The sequence below is a fragment of the Phyllostomus hastatus genome, unplaced genomic scaffold (assembly GCF_019186645.2).
Source record: "Phyllostomus hastatus isolate PE091 unplaced genomic scaffold, TTU_PhHast_1.1 phas_scaffold_755, whole genome shotgun sequence".
NCBI lineage: Eukaryota > Metazoa > Chordata > Mammalia > Chiroptera > Phyllostomidae > Phyllostomus > Phyllostomus hastatus.
The window spans coordinates 1,728,841-1,750,019 of record NW_025334039.1 but is presented as its reverse complement, the minus strand read 5'-3'; the positions used below and the strand labels follow the sequence as shown (position 1 = coordinate 1,750,019).

The following is a 21,179-nucleotide window of genomic DNA, read 5'->3' as shown; positions in this document are numbered from 1 at the left end:
CCCTTCCCTTCCAGTCTAGTATCACGTCTTTTTAAAGAAAAGGAGGACCATGGGCTGGCTTGAAGGAATCTTCCTTTTAATCTTACAAAACATTTTGCTCTCATGCGATACGAACGACATGGGGTCTCTTTGGACATCTGAGCAGAAAAGAGGGGAGGCCCCCAACTGTCCTGTGTCTCTGTCCCTGCGTCACACACCCAGTGAAAACAAGGAAACAGCAACCGGAGCTTCCTTTTCTAATGGAGAAGGTTGTTCATAGGGGGAAAAAAAAAGATCCTTTTGCTTCTGAGTCATTTCACCTGGCCCCGTGCTGGCTGGCAGCACCCCCCCCACCCCCCCCAACGGCCCCTCCATCCATCTCAATAAGGAACCTGCACGCACAGCTCTGCCCACGGCGCTCTTCCAGATGGGCAGGCCCCGCGCACCGCGCGGAGAGGAGGGCGGCCATTCGTCTTCCCGGACAGGCCTCGTCTGTCCTTGTCACGTATTCGATGCTGCTAATAATCTATGTATATGCACTGAGGAGGGGGAAAAAAAAAACCCTGTGTCCTTGGGCCGGTCCCAGAATGACACGCGCTGGTTTCCTCCCTCCAGGACAGCAGCACGGATGAGCAGCGAGGTGGTCCCTCCTGTCACTCCGAGGAAATGACAAGGAAAAGCTCGTAAACTCCAGTGGGTTCTACCCGAATCCGTGGCCCTGTGCGGATGCGGACACTTCTGAGTCTGGCTAATTCAATCACCCTTTCCCTTGGGACCACGGCTCCTTCCCGGTTCAGGGAAATGAGTGCATTTATTCATCACCAGAAAGGGGGACTTTGCTACTGCATGTGCCACGGTCTGTGGCTCTAGAATGAAAAATTCACAGTTTGCGAGTCTGTGCGGCTAATGTGGGATACAATCAAGAGGGCTAAGGAACCCCTGACTGATGTGGCTCAGTTGGCTGGGCATCATCCCCAGAAGTGAAAAGCCACTGGTTCAATTCTCAATCAAGGCACACGCCTGGGTTGCGGGTTCGGTCCCCAGCCAAGGCATGTATGAGAAGCAACTGGCAACTGATTGACGTTTCTCTCTCACATTGATGTTTCTCTCCTCTCTTTCTTCCTCCCTCCCCTGCTCTAAAATAAATAAATAAATAAATAAATAAATAAATAAAGGGTGTCTGAAGCACACCCAATAGGAGCCTAAATCCAGGGCTGACTTGGAAAGTCACAAAAATAGCACACGGTTGGGGGCTCCCCAAGTTATGAAACGATACACAAACTACGGAACATTCTGAGTTCCTTTCATTACCAACCACTTAAAACCACTGCCTGACAGTCATGGTGGACTTCCATCATGAACGAGGGGCCACTAAGGAAGTGGTTGTCAACAGGGAAAGACTGTGCTTGCAGGGGACATGCAGTGACACCTTGACACAGCGGTGGTTGTGACAACGGGGGCAGGGGGTGCTGCTGGGTACAGAGGCCAGGGACGAGGCTGCCCATCCTTCCATGCACGGGACAGCCACGCACAAGGAAGTTGTGCAGCCCCAGCGGCAGTAGTGCCAAGCTGGAGACCCTGCTCGGAAGCACTGGTTGTCGAGTCATCGGTGGTGTCCACGTGGTTGGGCGATGGGCGTGGACCAACTGGGAAAGCCCCGGCAGGTAATTCTGAGACTGAGCACCTACCTACCTTGCAACTCAGAATTACTCCTCAAAAGAACGGGACTGTAAATGGTCGTCAGGTTACTGCTTGGCTCTCACTTGCCCGTTCATCTAACTCAATATATATTGTTCATATAGACCATGCACAGAATTCAAGTGCGTGGAAGGCCCCTGTGACCAAGATCCTTGTAGAGCAAAGGAGAAAAAAAATGGCTTCTGTACTGAGCACATGATTCTAATGATGGGATGGCTAGATGCAGGATCCTAGTGGGTGAGTTCAGTGGCCCTGCATCTGATGAATCTTTGTCTCTGTCACCTAACATTCACACAGCAGGTATGTGCTTCTTCCCCGCCCCCACTCCCTGTGCCACACCTGTCTCTCACTGTCACCCCGGCTGAGTCCCCCATGCCTTTATTTGGTCCCCAGCTGCTCTCTGACCCTCCCTTCCCTCGGACTGACACGGGAGAGCTCTGTCCCCTCTACACATCCACAGTAGCTACATTCATGGTCCAAAACCCCTTGACTCAGGGCTGCAGACAGCAGCAAACGTCAGAAAGCAGTCTAGCTAAATAATTCACACTAATGGCGAGCAAGCCTGAAATGTTCCCAGGAGGATCTGATTTTCCCAAAGAAGGATGAGGCAGTCACACGAATTTCTACCGGACTGGACGTGAGAGAGTGCAACTTGCACATCGGGTGTTGAGTGGATATTCCACAGACATTTACTGCATGTCTGAAGGAGAGAGAGAGGGGCGCTTCTGGGCAGAGCAGTGCTCTGCAGTTCTGGGTGTCATGCTTCAGCTTCTCAATCCCTGTTCCTGAAACTAAATAAAAAACCCTAACGTGCTCCTGTTCCGTGTCCCCCCGACCTCCCCTCTCTCCACGCCTGCACACACGTTGTGAAGATTCCCTTTTGGGAAACAAGCGGTTGCTCTCCACGAGGGGAGGGCCCATCAGGAGAGGGTACCCATTCCGACACGTGAGAAGCAGGTGATTATTTACCAAAAACAGCAAGGGCACCAGTGTCTGCGGGCCCTGGGGTCACACACACAGAAAGTAACCAAGGAGTGCCCCGCTGAGACCCCCCAATTCTTCTATACTGACCTCCTCAGCATCCCAATTCAGCTCCTCCCCCCCTTAGTCTTACTACCCTCCCCGGCTCTCCTCTGCCACCCCCAGATAAAAGGATCGCATAGGGAAATAAATGCTTATAAAAATAGTAACACCATAGTCTCTGGATCCTGAGAGGCCGCTGATGGCAGGATATATCAAAACACTGTCCACAAGAAGAAGACCATCTGTCAGGCTGCTTCTGTAAGTCACATCAGTTTCAGAAACGGCACCGTGCGAACACCCTGCGTCACAGAGCCGAGATGACATGACACCACCTCGCCCAGCCTTCGCACCTCCTGCTCAGGCAGCCTGCACCACCCGCTTGCCGCCTGCTGGGGGCAGCCAACCCGCCGCCCTCCCTCCAGGGCGAGGAGTCGCAGGGTCACCACCCCTGGGCTCTGTGATGGGGCATCACTAAACGTCCAGAAGAGGAGACTGTAGTAACCCAGTGAGAACATGTGTTTTAATACCAAAAAGCTGTACTTTTGTTCCAAAAGGAACGCATCTAAAGACATCTGCAGCCCAGGCCTGTTTTGTTAAGATACAGACCCTTTTGCCCTGTCTCTGCGTGTTCACAATGGAACTCATCACCCCAGCGCCATCCGCTCCACTTCTGGTTCATGGCTACCCCCTGTCCTTTGCTGGACCCCAGGGGCAGTATCCTGCCTTACACGGGCCACCATCACAGCGTGCTTGGACCTGTGCAGTAGCCAACCTACTGGGTGACCCTGAGGAGGCAGGCACAGGCTGCGTGAGAATGCCCCGAGCCTGACGCACAGGCAGCAGTTCCTAGAAATAATCAGCACTATTACTGCTCTATGCCCAGGGCCTAGGGCAGGTCCACGGGCTCAAAGGGTAGTAATGACTCCGTGAGAGAAGCAGTGATGGATGAATGTGGGGGCAGGGCGGCAGGGCTAGGGAGGCGAGGAGGAGGGGGTCAGGGGAGTGGGCAGGAAGGGAAGCAGGCAGGCCTCTGTCCCCGTAGCTCTCAGGAGTTTCGGGCTGAAGAAGAAGAAAAAGATGGGGAAAGAGAAAAAGGGGAAGTACCATTCATTAAGCACGGTGCCATGCAGAGCCGTTTCTTGACTCACCACCAGCCTAGAGCTTCTGGGGGAGTTATTCATGTATCATTCCCCCGTTTTTGTAGAACAACAGTAAAAAAGGCCTGGGGAAGCTGAACGATGTTTCTAACATAGTAAGAGAAGGCAGATCTACTTCCAAGTTAATCTGAAAATAATTAAAACCTCTCCACCAACTCTGCCAGGAACCAAATGCGTGCCGTCCCCCCAGCGGCCAGCATCTTGGCCTGTCAGACGGGAGAACCAAGGGCATCAGCCCAGGAGAGACTCAGAGGGCGGGGTCCGGATTCTGGATGGAGGGCACCCTGGGGTGGGGGGCAGGTGTGAGGGACCAGGACAAAATAAAGTAACAGGCGTCGGAATTTCCCAAGAGGAAAAGCGATTCGGAATGAGACGTTAAACACAGAACAGCAGCCCTGGCTGGCGTAGCTCAGTGGATTGAGCGCGGGCTGCGGACCAAAGCATCGCAGGTTTGATTCCCAGTCGGGGCACATGCCTGGGTTGCAGGCCATGGCCCCCAGCAACCGCACATTGATGTTTCTCTCTCTCTCTCTCTCTCTCTCTCTCTGTCTCCCTCCCTTCCCTCTCTAAAAATAAATAAATAAATAAAATATTAAGGAAAAAAACAGAACAACAAGAGCTGGTGGTGAGGAGGGAGCTACATCAGCAGGAAGGGTGCAGGAGAGTGTTTAAAACCGTGGTGCAGACAGGTGAAAAGGAGACGCCCAGCCTTTCATCAAAACCTCACGATGGAGGGCACAGACCGAGGGCCCAGCCGCCCTCTTCCCAGTGGGACGCCAGTGGGACGCCCGCAGCACACCTGCAGACACGGGCTGGTGGTGGAGACGTTGTAAAGCAATTTATGGGAGAACTCCCATTGTTTAAAATTTCTGCGTCCCTCCCCTGCGGCCGAGCAGGCAGCAGTCCCTCGGGCTCGGGGCCTGCCAGGAGCAGATGGGAGCGGGGTGCGGCCCTGGCTGCAGCGAGCCCCGGAGGGGCCACGCCAGGCCTGGCAGAGGGCGGACAGGGCTGCTAACCAGGGGAATCTGACAGGCGTGAAGCCACCGGGGCTTTCTGGGTCCTTTTCATACCAGCTGAAGGGGAGAGAGGGGCAGGCATAAAGCTTCGATTGGAGGCAGGTGAAGGGAGGGAAGAGGGACTGGAAGTCAAAGGAGAAGGGACACACGTGATGAGGACAGACAGACAAGGAAGCAGGGGAAGGGGGGAGAAGGCACCTCCCTGTACCAGGATCATTGAATCTCCTCCCCGGACCTCGCACGACCGCAGAGAGATGTCGGTCTTTTCCTTCTGCAGGTGCAGGGGCCGCGTTGAGAGAGGTGAGATGAGCACCCCAAGGTCGTCCCCCCAGTGAGTATGCCAGCGCGGGTTTGACACTTGTGTCTTCCCCAGCACAGCTTCTCCTACTCCCCCAGCTCCCCGGAGGGACCGAGGGACCGAGAGATGGAGACGGGGGTGGTGGCGGGAGGAGAGGAGAGGGAGGGAGGGAAGGCCAAGCCAGGCCAGGGAAGCAGCAAAGACAACCCTGAAGAAATGAGAAGATGTGTCTAAAAGCTCCTTCAAGGCAAGTGATTATAACCACAAAAGTTCTACAGATATATTTTCTAGAGTCATACTCCCAAGGTCTCTCCTCCTAGGCAGGCTTCTCCCATTATTCCGCACTGACGGCCGCCCCACCCACGTGGCTTTGTGGCCCAAGCTGCAAGGTGACAGAGCAGTCACACTAACGATGCCCCTGTTCCTCTGTGCCTGCTGGCGCGAGTCCTTGGAGGAAACGCAACATGGGGAGAGGAACGTGCATTATCTTTTGCATCATTCACAAGGACCCTGTTGGCACGGTTCGTGGTTCACTTCAGCCCCAGGACTTAGGTAACCTCGACCACGGTCACAGGTCACCGGGTGAGCCCAGACTGTGGCTCATTCAGCTGAGCCATTCTGAGTACACGGGGAGGGAGAGCTCCCGGGGCGCAGAGCTGCTTCAAAGACCATGTTCTGCGAAGTCACAAGCGGGGCCGTATTCTGGAAACTGAGGTTTTATTGCTCAAATCCCGGGGAAGCCACACTTCTCTCTGTGTCTGTTGGCCTCTGTTTTCTGGAGGCTAGGTCACCTCAGCAGCGCCCTCTGCGTGGTGGTTGACAAGGTCACGCAGAGCCCTTTCCTAGATCTAACGCTGGTCTCTCCCCAGAGGCTCTAGGCTACACCGCCTCCCCTTCTGGGGGGTGCAGGATGCGGTGTACGGAGCAGTATTGGATCTGGACTCGGACAGCCTGAGTTCAAATCCCAGCTCCATGATGATGTAAGAGCTGAAACACAGGGCAAGCAGCCCTGCCTCCTGAACACAGATTCCCAGAACTTTCAAACAGGAACATTAACGGTAATGACTTCGGGGGAGTGTTGTGAGGGTTGAATGAGTTTATCCATAAAAGGCCTAAGAGAGTAGTTGGCACAGAGGAAAACACTTAAAAATGTTAGCTACGATTAGTCCACAGTGAGTCTATTAGGTTCTTAAAAATACCCACTGGCATGACCCACCCACCCACCCAACCCACTGTGGCCCCGTGAGGGGCAGCGGGCGAAGGCCCACCAGGGCTGGACAGTGTAACCAGTTTGGGGGCCAGAACTTTACACTAGGGCAGTATGAGCTTCCCAAAGGGAAGGCCTTTGTCCCTAAACTGACAACGCTGTCTTTAATATTTAGCATGGCTTTCTTCTAAAAGCTCCAAATTATGGTTGCTTATTGACTTATTCATTCCTCACCTGAGAATATGTTCACTTTTAAAGATAGGGAGAGGGAGAAAGAGGGAGGGAAAGAGAAGGAGGGGAGGAGAGGGGGAGGGAGGAGAGAGGGAGGGGGGAAGAGATGGAGAGGGGGGAGAGGGAGGGGGGGAGAGGGGGAGGCAGGCTGACTGACTGGTTGCCTCCTGTATGCTCCCCCACCAGGGACAGATTCTGTAACCTTTTGGTATATGGGACGATGCTCCAACCAACTGAACCATCTGGCCAGGGCTGACTGTGTATTATTTATGCTATGCCTTTAAAACAGCTTCCCCAGATGGCTAAAATCAGATACAATTTCCAATTGTTTGTGCAGTAAAACTACCGCACTAAAGGGCTATGGGTGAACACAATCAGTGGTCACACCTGAACAAAATGCAGACCTTGCCTCCCAGGTCAAGGAGCACCCCCTGTACGTACACACACACACACACGTGCACACATACACACACATGCACACACACACTAGAAAGCCCGGAGAGGGGGGCAGGTGGTGGCAGGAAGAACACAGACGCCAAAGCCAAACAGTTTGGGGTTCAGCTGTGCTGTGCAATAGCTCTTGGAGAATAAAAAGTAATTTAACTTCTCTTGGGCTCGCTTAATTTTGCTCACTCATTTAAATGTGCAAAGTTTCTAGCTCAGCACTCGGGACAGGAGAAATACTTAAGAACTATTTGTTACTTTCCCTTTGCTTTACAAATGCTCATTTATCCACCTGCCTCCTTGCCACGTCCACGGGGGTGAGGCGGGGGGGGGGGACCGCAGTAGGCATTTCAGATGGAAGTACCCCAAACCGAGCTCCTGCTCCGTCTCTACAACCTGCTCTTTGGGCAGCCACCCCTTCCCCACCCCCAGCGTGCAACCGCACCCCTCTAGCCACCTGGGTCATCTGCGACTCCCATCACTCTCTCCTCCCGCATCCAATCCACTGGAACATCCTGAGGACTCAACCTGCAAAATGCACCCCCAATATGACCCTGTCTTTCACCTTGACCGACCCCTGCAGGTCTGAGGCAGCAACGTCTCCCCTGGAGGACTGCAGTAGTCTCAACGGCTTCCTTGCTTCCTCGTACTCCCTGCCACAGGGCAGCCAGGACGGCGCATTAAAGACATAAATCAGACCCTGTCACTCCTGCTCCAAGCCGGATAATGGCTCCTTGTATCACCAAAAGGAGAGACAAAATCCTCCCAGGCCCCACAGATGCAACCCCATGATCTGACCTTGCCAATCCCACCCTCTCCCGGGCTTACTCTTCTCTGTTCTGGCCTCCTTCTCATTCCCTGAACAAGCCAGGCTGAGTGACGTCTAAAAACTTTACCCCGCTGTTCTGCGTGCCCGGGACACTATTCCACTCTGCTGGCCCCTGGCACGCGTGCTTGCTATACTTGCTTTCTTACCTCCGTCAGGTTCTTGCTCAAACGCCACCTCTCCTGTGGGACCTTCCACTGCCACCGTATCTGAATACTGAAACGCACGTCTGTGCACACGTGCACACAGACACCCCCCCATCTCCTTTCTCTGATCCCCTCCAGGGCACTACTCACTGCCCACCATACTGTGTATTCCACTCACGCATCTGTTAGTTGTGTATCCGCCCAACTCAAATGTGCACTCCTATGGGGTAGGAATCGGGCTCGTTTTAGTCTTGCAACATTCCCAATAGTCCGGAAACGGTGTGGCACCCAGTGAGCTCAGTCAATAGGATTGAACGGGCAACTCCTAATTCCAGCCATCAGCGGCATGTCGGGGCCTCTCTGCTAAGAATTAGTGGCTCTGAAAACATCTCCGCCGGCCGGAGCAGGCTCAATAAGGATGCAGGCAGCCGACGTGGGGAGGGGGCATTCTCCACTTAGGGGAAGTCAAGGATTGGGGAGTAAGTATGTGGACACCCCCAAGGGGCACCCTCAAAGCCGTGCATGGCAGAGGCTGGGAGTGGGTCCCGCTGAAAGGCTCCTTCCTGGGTGCGCCGTACAATGAACACAGGTGAGGGAGATTTCACGGCACCGCCAGGGAGTCAAGGGTGTGAGCCTAAGGAGCACTCCAGCCCCAGGTAACAAGCTGTTCTGCAACAGAGCTAAATTAACAAGGCCTAATTGCATCAATGTCACTCAAAATGTTTACAGTGAAAGATGTCAACAGCAACTGCCTTCACGAGATGGATCAGAATGTTCTTCGTGTACGGGTCTTTCTGTCGGTTCCGTGACCTGGCTGCTAATGGGTCCAGTTGAGAAAAACAAAACTGAAACCACCCCCCCAAACCTGTACAGAAGAGTGCCCTATGGAGAAGAAAAGAGCTTATTTATTTTCTTTGAACCTCCGTGTTTTCCTGGAAAAGTTAGGGGTGAGCCTGGGAAAACCTCAGATGTTTTCATCCTCCTTGGTACCAGCAGATAAAAATGCAGCGCAGCCTGCCTTGTCTGTGCGCTCCTGCAAGGCAGGGGCCACGTTTCCGACAGTTCTAGGTAACAGCACTGTCAGGCATATTCCTCTGCACAGCGGGGGCCTGACGGCGCTAGAAATCAATCTGTGAAAGAATGAGTGAATAAAACGCAGCCCCATCCCGGTCCTGACCTTGGCCCACACACTCTGCTCTGCCCCAGGAACAACCCTGCAGCAGCACAGAGGCCACCAAATCCAAATCCCAGGGGCAGCCTCCCCCTCCACAGATGACACCGGGGACTCAACGTCACGATTCCACAAGTGTTGTTATTGGCAGCAGAACCCCACCGGCTCCACGGCAGGTCCTAGTTGGGCCAAGGCAAAACTACAGCTTTCCTAGCTATAATTAGTAAAATTCTATCACCTGTTCCAGTGATTTCACTGAGTTCACTTATTATCCAAGGGGGACTTGTAGCTGTAAATGCAGACTGCAGGTGGAAGTGCCCGGGGAGCTGATCTGGTGTGGGAGTCAGCATGCACGAGGGTACGTGGGGGGAAACTGGGAACAGCACCTGTGAAAGCTAAGGGGCAAAGGCGGGACTGGACAGAGGGAGGGACCCGGACGCAAGACAGTCTCAAGGGAGCATTGCAGCTGATCCTGAAAAACTCTCCATTCTTCAGTCATTGTGTGATGTGCTGTGCCCCAGGAAGGGGGCAAGGCCATGGGCAGGTGGCTCTTCTCACCTGAGGCCACCCCTAAACAAGGCCCATAGCCATAGCTGCTGGCCATCTGCAGGCAGCACTCCCAGCCGCTGGAGCCATAATAAGTCCTTTCTTCCCAAAGGGAAATACGGGCATCCACTGCACACGATCACTACTCCTATCGGGCAGCACAGAGCACAGTGCTGGTCACCTCCCCCATGAGGCCCTCCCAGCTGCCTGCTCTGACCCCCCCTTCAGGAGAGGTGGTCATTCTCACTCCCCTTCATTGGGTCAGCACACTGCCTGATACCTCGCAGGGACTCGGAAAGTAGAATAAATACATCACTGTATACTGAACATGGGCATAAATATATGAATAAAATACAACCTGATTATTAAAATAACTGTCCCCCAGTGAGTTTCGTTAGATCAGGAAAACAAGCAGAAACGACCAGGGAACTTGCAGACAGGCACATACCGAAGACAGCACAGGTGTGTTCTGCTCTCAGTCCGGCACAGCCCTGCAGCCCAGGCGTCGGTGTAGTTGTGAGATGCACAGACCCGAGCCTCCCATGAGGAAGAGATGGGAAAGCGGAGGCACGCTCAGGTTCAGCACTGGGGCTAGATGATGTGGTTATCAGGGCCCACGCTGACGTGGGTAAAGGAGGTCAGTTTTGATCTGGACGAGGGAAAGAGCCTGAGGGGCACAGCGCCTCCCACTGGACACTCGGAGGAAACGTCTCCCATTGGCCCAGACCCCAAGAGGCTCCGGGAAGGACGCAGGCAGACACCAGAGCAGGTGAGGGCTTTATTCTCCTTCCCACGGATAGACACAGAACCCACGGGAAGAGCCTGTGATGTGTGAAAATGCTGCCACGTAAAATCACTAAGTGGCATCTCCCCTTCACAGGTGACACGGAGGGACAGAAGAGGTAAGAGAAATGTTAAACCCAGAAGCCAGGGTGCAATATTAAAAAGAAAACTAAAAAATAAATTTTTAAAAATCGCATCATCACAGTTCTTGTTGCTTTTGTCGAACATACAGGAGAACTTTAAAAAGGCGGCAATGTAAGGACGCCCTCTGGGAGGAGGGCGTTGCAGTAACAGCTCGAGACGCGTGCCGACCTGGACCCGGCGCTGCTCTCAGGTCGAGCACACCTGAGGGCTCGTGGTTTCCCGCTGACACTCACGCCCCTTGGGGCAGTGGCAGGAGCTGCAGCTCAGCTAAGAAGAAACCCACCAGACTACAAGGAACCTCTGGGAAAGCCGAACGTACACACCTCTTTCACATAAGAAACCACAACGTGAAGGAAAGCAAAAGCCGTCAGAACCTTTTTCCAAACGCTCGGTAATCAATACTCATCTCCACCGCCGCACAGGCCGCTCTCTGCAATCGAAGCATCATTTGATAGAAAGAGAAACCCGATAAATGTGTGTCTCTCCACACGTAAATCAACACTCAATTATCCGCACGCAGAGATTCACATTTGACACTTATCTCTTACAGAGCAACCCAAACGGGGTTCTTTCTACGAACACACACACAGACCTTACCTCTCTGTTAACTACAGAGACGCAAATTCCGGTTCCGGGCTTTCCAGAGGCCAAGAGCACCGACACCCAGCCACACTTGTAACTCCTTACCCACTTCATTAGCGTGCCCTCATTAAGAGGTCATGCCCCACATTTTTTTTTAAAGTACAGTTACTACTCTTGGCACGTGGACACCTTCAAAGATAGTGGAAAAAAGGGGCCACCTTACCTTTGAACTTGTGGAACACGGCCCACAGCTCCGCAATGTCGGTGGCGAAGGTGATGTCAGTGTCGAGCACAATGACCCTCTCCAGGTTGGCGGGGAGGGTCTTGGTCAGGACGAGCTTCATCAGCCCGTAGATCCCAGAGTAATGCTTGTTGGGGATCCAGGACACCTCAGACTGCACAGGGCGGCGAAGGCAGGGAGGAGGAGAAAGAAAACAAAAATCACGACATTAATTTTTGGCATAAACATCATCCATAAGCACCTGGTACAGAAGAAGTGCCCGATAAAAATTTGTTGAATAAATGAATGAAAATGTTCTTAAAGATTTGTTCATGTAATTTGCAGTTTGGCATGTGAAGCTTTTTTGGAAAGAAAATATTTCTGAATCAAGAGAGAGGAAAAGCCATGTTTACAGAATAACTATTATATGTAAACACTGTGCTCGGGTTTTCAAAATAGTATTTTTGTTATTACAGAAATTACACAGGCTCGTGGAAGAATATAAGAATATGCACAAAAGTAAGAAATAAGAGTACAGAAATTGAATGAGACTACATATATTTTTTGCAAATGACACCTAATTTTTTCCTAGGTAGGTGCGTTTCTTTCAATTGTTAAGGGTTATTACTTAAAGCAGGGGTGTCAAACTCATTTTCACCGGGGACCACATCAGCCTTGTGGTCGCCTTCAAAGGGCCGAATGTAATGTTAGGACTGCGTAAATGTAACTACTCCGTAACAGTTTAGCGAGAGCTCCATGCCGCCGCTGAGTAGAAACGAGGTGGAAGGCCGGATTCAGCCCTTGGGCCTTGTGTTTGCCACCTGTGCCTTAAAGGTATTATTAAAGCTTATGCTCATCTAGTTTTTTAAAGTGGTCATTAAACCAATCAGGGTTGTTGCCTTCTGGTTCTCACACAAACACATGAGGAGAAGCTGGTCATTATCTATGCAATACTCTTTACTGGGCAACAAGACACCCACCCACCTAACCCCCCACACACACCTGTACCCAATGAGCCCAAGGAGGCCCACCCCTGAAATGTGCACCTGCTGTAACAACTAATGTCCTACAGGTGGGGAGAGTTGAAGGCAAGTCACATCTTGGTACCACCTGGTACCCAAAGTCAAGGCTAGAAATAATACACAATATTAGTGTGATGAAAGCTTTCCATCGTACATGTCATGCATGAAGGTCACGCACACTTCTGATTTCTTAACACTGGTCACACAGCTCTTTAAGGAAAAGTGTGGCCACCTTATCAAGAATCCACGAAAATACTCATCCCTTCTGTCCTTACAATTCCACTGTGAGGACCCTTGTTCTAAAACATTGGAGTCAAACTTAAAAGCAAGAAACTGATGGCATAATGTACAATCCACAGTGTAGATTAACGTGTATTAAAAGGTAATTTGCATGTGATATTAAATGAAAAAAAAAAAAGCAAGTTCTGAAGTGACTTTTGCTTAATAACCTCTATGTATAACCAAACAACATGAGAACATATCCACACAAATTTACACAGGGAAAGAAAAAAAACACAGCATGACATCAAATTATCAGTGGTGAATGTTTTGGCATCATGTGTGATACATATGTAGATAGGTAGGTAGGTAATGTACATACGAGATCTGTCCAGAAGAAGTCCACCAATTGTTAATAGAATAAGAACAGTTTGTGCAACATCGATGTAACCCGGCAGCCAAGGAGAGTAGACTGGAATGTACATGCGTGAACAATGACAACTTCACTGTACTAGTCAGTGGGGATGGTAGATGCTGTTAAGTGAGCATGTGTACTGTGTGGCCGTCACACACAAAAGGACTGAGTAAGTATAACAACGAATCAGCATCAAATTTTAAGCTTGAATATTCCTCCATAGAAACTATTCAGATGATTCGAAGGCTGCAGGTGTAGACAACTGGAGATTGGCAGCTTCATCATGACAATGCACCCATTCATGCATCTTGTCTCCTGTAGAGTTTTTTGGTGAACCATCCAATCTCCCAGGTGACTCAGCCCCCTACAGCCCAGATTTGGTGCCCTGCAACTTCTGGCTTTTCCCAAAACTAAAATCACCCTTGGAAGGAAAGAGATTTCAGACCATGAATGAGATTCAGGAAAATATGACAGGGTGGCTGAGGGTGGCTGATGGCGACTGGGAGAACTGGGTGAGGTCCCGAGGTGCCTACTTTGAAAGGGACTGAGGCATCACTGTCCCGTGTACAATGTTTCTTGTATCTGGTATCTGCATCAATGAATGCCTGTAGGGTTCATGCATAGCTGGATACTTTCTGGACTTAACTAATCTTTATTTTTCAACTTCTTAAAAGGAACAACTAAAGCTGCTGTGAAGAAAAACTAAGCATGGCAGTCTTTCTTAGGCACACCAAGACCAGGCGATGGTGGGAACGCAGAAGCTGGTTTAGCAGGGCTCTGAGAAGGGACCCCTGTGACAACTCGTTGGGTGCGCTCCCTCTCTCAGACTGACCCCCTAGGACGCCTTCACCTTCAGTTTGTTTGAAAATGTCACTTTAACTACACTCCCTACTGTCAGCTTCACAATGGTCCTCCGCATAAATGAGGATACTTCTGACCAGAAAAACACCTCCATAAACTGATGGACTGACCTGTTTATCGTGTGTCAGTCTTACGAAAAGCAATCTTCACTGCTATGGCTGTGGTCCCTGTCACCTTGCACCTGGGCAGCACGGAGGAGGGAACGAAGGGACAAAATCTGAAGTCTGGACTCCAGTCCCATAAAAGATGCTGATCTCTCTGAGCCTCAGTTTCTTCACCTATAAAGTGGGCATGCTGCCTGTGTCCCACGGTCGATGAAGAATTTAAGGGAGAGTAAAGAACCTGAGCACTTCGTACACAAGAGGCCCTCAGTGAATGTAAGCCCCTAACGTCTGCCCAATTTCCCCTCCTCATTTCAGGTCATGGAGGTGGCTGTGCCTGTCAAACTGCTTCCCACTGAAGGTGGCGGCGGTGGGGGGGGGGGTCCTCCAGAAGACGGCACAGCATGAAACCTTGGGATCCAGAGTCAGGTACACCTGCAGTCAGGTTCTGGCCTCGTCACTTAATCACCGTGTCACCTTTGACAGTATGCTTGGTCTTTCTGAGCTTCTGCCATTCATCAAAGGCAGTTTCTTCTAAGCGCTGACTGCACTGTGTCGGTCCGGGAGTGGGCAGAAACAGTACGCTCCAACTGGACAACCTGAGTCAAATGGAACCGTACAGAACTGACATGCACGCAGAGCTCAGGGGCCTGCCACAGCCTGAGCAGCGGCACCCAGGGAGGGCAACAGTGAGGGGGCTGCTACCACCCAAGGCCTGAAGGGCCACTGCCAGCAGCTGCTGGGATCCAGAGAGAAAGCCATATGAGTGAGTCTCCAGACAGGAGCGGTGACCTTCGGCAGGGGAACATGGGCTACCTGTGACAACCCCACAGGACAGAACAGGGGGAGAGACCTCAGCCTCTCTTTCCTCCGACACATCGATCGCCCGCTGGACAAACCCAACGAGTGAAGCAATTTGACCCGTATGCACCAGTCTCACGGGGCACAAAGCAGGGTGGAGAAGGGAGAGAGGGAGGCTAACCGACCGTAACCAGCACGGTCATTAAATCAGTGGCATCATGGCGAGATCAAAGCATTAACGCCTCATACATAATAGATGCAACATGCACACCTGTGGCGTGGGTGGGGGGTGGATGGGTGGACCGACACACGAACCGATGAACCAACGGTGCAGGAAGGTGGGCGATTTGTCTGAGATCCACAGCAGGCGAGACGCAAAGCTATGGCTGGAATCTGTCAGGAGGAGAGTTTTGAGTTCTTTCTCCACACCACACTCGCCTTCCTTTGGAGTTAGCTTCCCGACCAGCCACATCCGAGGCCTGGGGACTCTGCGAGGACTTCCCTCCAGCAGACTTTATAAAACCCTTCCTGGCGAAAGCCCCAGCCTTTGGAGCTCGGCTGGGTCCCCGCCGCTCTCCCCGGAGGCCGTGCCTGAACTGAAGCTTGGCAATCATCGGGCCACGCCGCAGCCGGGCCATTTCATCAGACCTTTGATTAACTTCTTCCTCTGTGCTGGTTACCGTCCACACAGGAGAGCTTGGAGAAGCCCGAACAGCAGAGCACTGGGTTAAGCCATCTAATTAGATTGCGCGACTCCCGGATTTATTTTTAACACGCATGTGAGGCACTCGGATGCATCGCGGAACAGTAGGACTACGGGAATAAATTAATCTCAACATGAGCCCGGGCCTGCATGTTGCCCCAAGTCGCCAACTTAATATACAATCAGTTCAGTCGGCGCATACAATTAGAGGGAAGAGGAGCATTCAGATGAGTTTGCATGTGGAAAGGAGACTAAGGGATCGACTGGGAGGAAAGAACCTGAAACAAGAAGCAGATACGTGTATTGTAAATGGCTCCTTCTCTTAGAAGTAGCATGTAATGTTCTCCCCAGGCCCCCCACCTTCATCCAAATCCTGCGATTCCTTCAAGGCTCAATCTAGAAGGCCCCGCCCCCTGGTCGCCACCTCCCTGCGGCCCCAGGCTGGGTGCGGGCTCCAGACCAAGCTGTCTCCCTCGCTCCTGCAGAGCGAGCTGCCACGCTGTGTCTAATTTCCCATGTCTCTCTCCGGCTCTAGGCTGGGACTCCTCGAGGCAGGGATGATGTCATTTTTACTGTGGTCACAAGCCATCACTCAAAGAACACGTCTGATGAACGTGCATGACTGCAGGGTTAGCCAGGCCTGGGTTCAAACGCTACCCTCTGACCTTTTCCGCTACTAGGAGCAGAAGCATGCGTGACTAACTGCCCAAGTCCAGGGTCAGGAGGGTGCAGAGGAAGAGGCACGGCTGGTTGGGCCCCATAGCCTGGGCCTTGGTACCCATTCCACTGCGAATGAGCTGTGTGGCTTCAGGCAAGTTATTGAACCTCTATGAGCCTTAGTTTTCTCATCTGCAAAATGGGGCCTTAGAACACCTCACTGAGATTGCGAGGAGGGTTGCCTTAGCTGGGTGGACACCCAGTGGGCCTCTGTACAGCCCACTTCTCGTCTCCCAGTGGACAGCTGTCCACACTACCAAGGCTCAGATGATTCAGGGTTTTGAGTTTGGGAAAAGCAAGGAATTACAGTTCCTTTGACAACACAGGGGAAGTTGGGAGTGGACACGGCTTTTTTCCTATGTTTCTATATCAAGACTCACCCAATGACAAGCTGAGATCCGCTGGGAAACTTGAGACCTCCTCTGGTAGATGAGAAAAGCACATCCCTGGTCTTAGGAGGAGGACATGGGGGTGAGACGGGCCCCCCATGCTGCCTTGTGGGGCAGTCTCGTAGTACAATCCACATTGGTATTGATCTCACTGCCACCTCACGGTAGACTGCAGTACCGCCAAGGACACTCAGCGATGGGTCAGCGGCCAGAAAACAATCCCCCGGGGGAAGGTGAGAAAACCTAAGCCGGAGAGTGTTCTCGCCTTGCAGTTTGCCCCGCATACCCCATAGAGATGCCAGCCCCTGGCAGGGCAATATCCTAGTTATGTCCTTCATCATTATAAATGCACTGAAGGACTCATGTGATTAAAACGATAATAAAACTGAAAGTTAGGCTTATTTTCATGGACATCTTCTTAGCCTTGAGATGGCTGTTAATTAGGCTAAGCAGCATGTTCTAAGATTTAATTAGCGAACGGGCAATCGTGCTCAAGACCACCACCGAATGCACTGGCGTAAAGGGGCGATGGCCACCCCAGGGGTGGTTGAAGGGTTTCTGAGTGGGGGAGGGCTCTCAAGGGGAAATTCGCCTGGCCAGAGCTGCCAGTTCCCTGGGAGGTTCTGCCAAGTTCTGCACGTGACTCCGGGGTCCGCAGAGGCTGGGTGGTCCACAGGAAAGCTCCCCGGGAAGTCTGACCAGGGGAGTGACGCGGGCGTGGGGGCTCAGGGTTGGCCAGAGGACACACACCCACAGGTGACTGCTTATGACCTGATGTCTCAAGGGTGATGTCAGGCTTCCGACCTTCGACAGATGAGGGAAGGACTGGGAAAAAGGCTGGTTTTATCAGGGAACAGAGTCTGTTTCTACTGGAAGATGCTATTTTCAGGAGGCGATGGATGCCCCGTAATGGTAACAATAGACAATATGATCTAGCGTTTACTGAGGGCGTACGGGCTATCGGGCACTGTGGGGGGAGCTTGCTATGGGACCGTCTCACTCGGACCCCTCCCAACCAGTCTACAGGCTGGGCATTGTCATCGCAGCACCTGGAGTTTGGGGGATGGGTCCTTCCCCTCGCCCCGACTTTCAGGCCCCCAGCCCTACACGTTCACCCCTGGAATGACATATTTCTCTCTTTTCCTCCCTTCCCACAGCCCCTGGCCTATTCCGATGGGCTTCTCAAAACCCTCTGGGTTAGCGTCCCATCATAACTCACCCCCGCCTCCGTCCTGCCCAAATCTCCACTCATCGAGAACCGGTACCGCCTGGCAATTAGGGACAATACGTTGGAGTTGGGCATTTCTGGCTTCTGAGTCTCTCTGGGCCTTAATTTTATCATCTGTAAAGTGGGGGTACTCGCAGCATGCACTGTCCCCCTTCCCTTCCCGGGGAGTTTTTTTACTTGTAGTCGGTAAGCTTTTCTCTGTCATCCTGGAAATATCTATTGCTCAAAATGAATTTCTTAACCATTTCGACATTTTCCTGTGAACGACAAACCACATGGACACATATTCAAAAATTAAAAAACGAACTCAACCTAGCCACATCACGTCTGAAAGGTCATTTGTCTTTCATGCTGTTTCTGAGGGGTCGTCTCGACAACCCACCCGTGTTCAGAATCCACATCCTTGATGAGAAATGGAGGGTGAGGCGGCGCTGGGTGGGGCGGGGTGGGGACTCTGGGAGCAGCCATGAGAGGGGGTCATGGAAGGGGCACCAGCCTGGGAGTCCGACTGGCCAGACTCCAAACCCCGACTCCACCACCTCTGCAAGGGCAAGTTCATCTCCCTACGGCTCGGTCTTGTCGCCCATAAAGTAGACAGGGTAAAATAACACGTAGTGCACGGGGTTGGGAAAAGCACGAAGGGAGGCAGGAGAACTGAGGCACCCAGCACAGTGCGGGGTCCCGTGGCAAGGGCTCAGCATTACCTCTGGAACTGGTCAACAGAGCGCACTCGGGAGTCTGCCTGCGTGTGCATCCTGGCTCCATCGCGCGCTGGCCAGGGCTGCTTTGGGCAAGTACTGTGGCTAAACCTCTGTGCACCTTGGTCTTTCGCCTGTAAAACAGGCATCCATAGAGCACACGCTGCATAGGACTGTGAGAATTCTGGTGCTGTATGTAAGTATTGGCTACTGTCATTAATTGTTAATGTTACTGCTAATGGTATTTAAAGCAACAAAACAGATGGGACTCATATCTATTAGGTAAAATTATCCGCATTGTATTTACCCTTGCCAGCAAAGAAAAACTCCAGTTTAGCTCAGTTGGGATCATTTAAATAAACATTTATATACAACACTGGAGGTGGGTCAGGTGCTGAGGAGGGGTGAGGGACCGGAGTCCGTGATGGATGAAACACGGCCGATGTTCTTGGGGGGACCAGGATCTGGTGGATATTCATTATCCCACGCTGCATTACGAGTTACCTCAAAATGCAGTAGCTGAAAACAGCAAACACAACGTGTCATTTCACACAGCTCCTGGGTCAAGCATTGCGGTGCACATGAGCTGGGTGGTCCCGGCTTGGGATTTCTCAAGAGGTTTCAGTCAAGACCTTCACTGAGACCTCCGGGTGCTCGGGGTCCCACACGCCTGGCAGTCGGTGCTGGCTGTTAAGAAGCCTCAGATCCCTGCCACATGGACCACCCCACAGGGCTACTTAGATGTCTTAACGACACAGCAGCTGCCTTCTCTCGGAGTGAGGGGATGACAGACAGTGAGAGAGAAGCTGGGAGTGTTCTTTATGACTCGGCCTCAGAAGGCACACGGTGTCAGTTCTTCAATGTCTTATTGGTTGCAGAGGCCAGCCCTGGGCAGCGTGGGAAGGGGCTAGACAAGGGTGTGAACACGTCGGGAGCGGGGGGAGGAGTACTGGGCTGTCATGGAGACCAGGTACCGCATCTGTAATTACACGATGGGAGCTGGATGACAGTCAGGTCCAAGTACATTGACGGAAGGGAACGTTAGGAAGGGAGGGAGTGCAGTCCCCTCGAGGTGTCTTCAGGACATGAGCGTTACATTTGGTATCGGAAACTGAGTTCCTCAAACATTAGGAGAGAAGGAGGAAAGGAGAGGCACTGGTAGCATCATTTAAGACACGGGGATGTGAACAAGCAACCGTGTATGTGTGTGTGTGTGTGTGTGTGCGCGCATGTGCAAAATAACTAGTCTGGCCCTGGCTGGCGTAGCTCAGTGGATTGAGCGTGGGCTGCAAACCAAAGCGTCACAGGTTCGATTCCCAGTCAGGGCACATGCCTGGGTTGCAGGCCATGGCCCCCAGCAACTACACACATTGATGTTTCTCTCTCCCTCTCTTTCTCCCTCCCTTCCCTCTCTAAAAATAAATAAATAAATAAAATCTTAAAAAAAAGAAAAGAAAATAACTAGTCTGGTAGAGTTAGGTAGGGCTCAGAGCTGGCAGTGGTGGCGAGGACAGGGAAAGGCAGGAAAGGCTCAGACGTGGGAGACGGCCGCGTGCCGTGCTACAGCGCAATGGGCAATGGAGACAGCTCGGAGAAACAAAAAGGTTTTCATAGGCAAAGAGACATAATCTCATTTCTGGAATATGTGCTAGTGGCCCGGGAAGGAAAAAGATGAACAGGAGGCAGCTCAGAGGCATCAGAACCTCGGCGGATGCTGACAAAAATGACGAGTCCCAGGGCCACACACCCAGAGGTGAGGACTCATCGGGTCTACGGCTGGGCCCAGGAATCCGTATTGTTAAGCGGCACCCCACGTGATCCTAAGGTAGCCGTCCCCAGAACACGCAGTAAGAAACACCAAGTTAGGAGACACAGGAAGCACTGCTCTTTCTCAAGGACTCGGTGACAGCAGCATTTATACTAGATGTCAACCAGCTTTCTGTTCAGAAACAAGGAGGGAGAGAGGCCCAAACTTAAGGGGCCCACCTGAACTTGACATGGCTGGATGCATGGGCAGAGGAGACCTTTCTCAACGATTCACGAAGGACAGTGCTGATGGAAGATCAGGAGTTCTTCAGCTAACCCTGCACCTCACGGCTGACTTATGACCGTGGAGCCGCGAGGGTTTTCCTGGCCGTCCTTCTTGGTAAACTCAGAAATCCCATTTCAGTAAAAGGCGCTCCAGCTCAGTGACTGTGAAATTCTACAGAATGAGTATCAGCTGGAGAGCGGAGTTACATCCAGGATGAAGCAAAAGTAGGTTTACACAAAACCCAGAGTTCATTCTTGCATTATTATTTATTAATGATTGTGTTATTCTCCATAGGAACAACTGTAAACCTACTTTTGCCCCACCCTGAGTTTCACTGTCCACCTTCCCACAGTGGAAACTTGGAAGGGAACCTTGTAAGAGCCCCCAAGCTGGTCTTCACAGGTGACAGCAATCTACACTAGGCAGCAATCAATTCATTTGAAACATACAACACTTGCCTAAAATAAGTCAGCTGTCTTCCACCTGAAATGCTCATTATTCAGAAATCCACTAAGAAACCAT

General features: G+C 51.9%; 1 protein-coding gene across 6 annotated transcripts in view; it reads right to left on the bottom strand.

Moving 5' to 3' along the window:
• LARGE1 (LARGE xylosyl- and glucuronyltransferase 1) overlaps positions 1-21,179 on the bottom strand; it is a 455,596-nt gene that overhangs the window by 171,985 nt on the left and 262,432 nt on the right. For all 6 annotated transcript variants that reach the window (XM_045826472.1, XM_045826469.1, XM_045826471.1 and 3 more), the window contains exon 6: positions 11,475-11,646. In XM_045826472.1, coding sequence (XP_045682428.1) covers positions 11,475-11,646 — 172 coding nt within the window. The remainder of the gene's footprint in view (positions 1-11,474; positions 11,647-21,179) is intronic.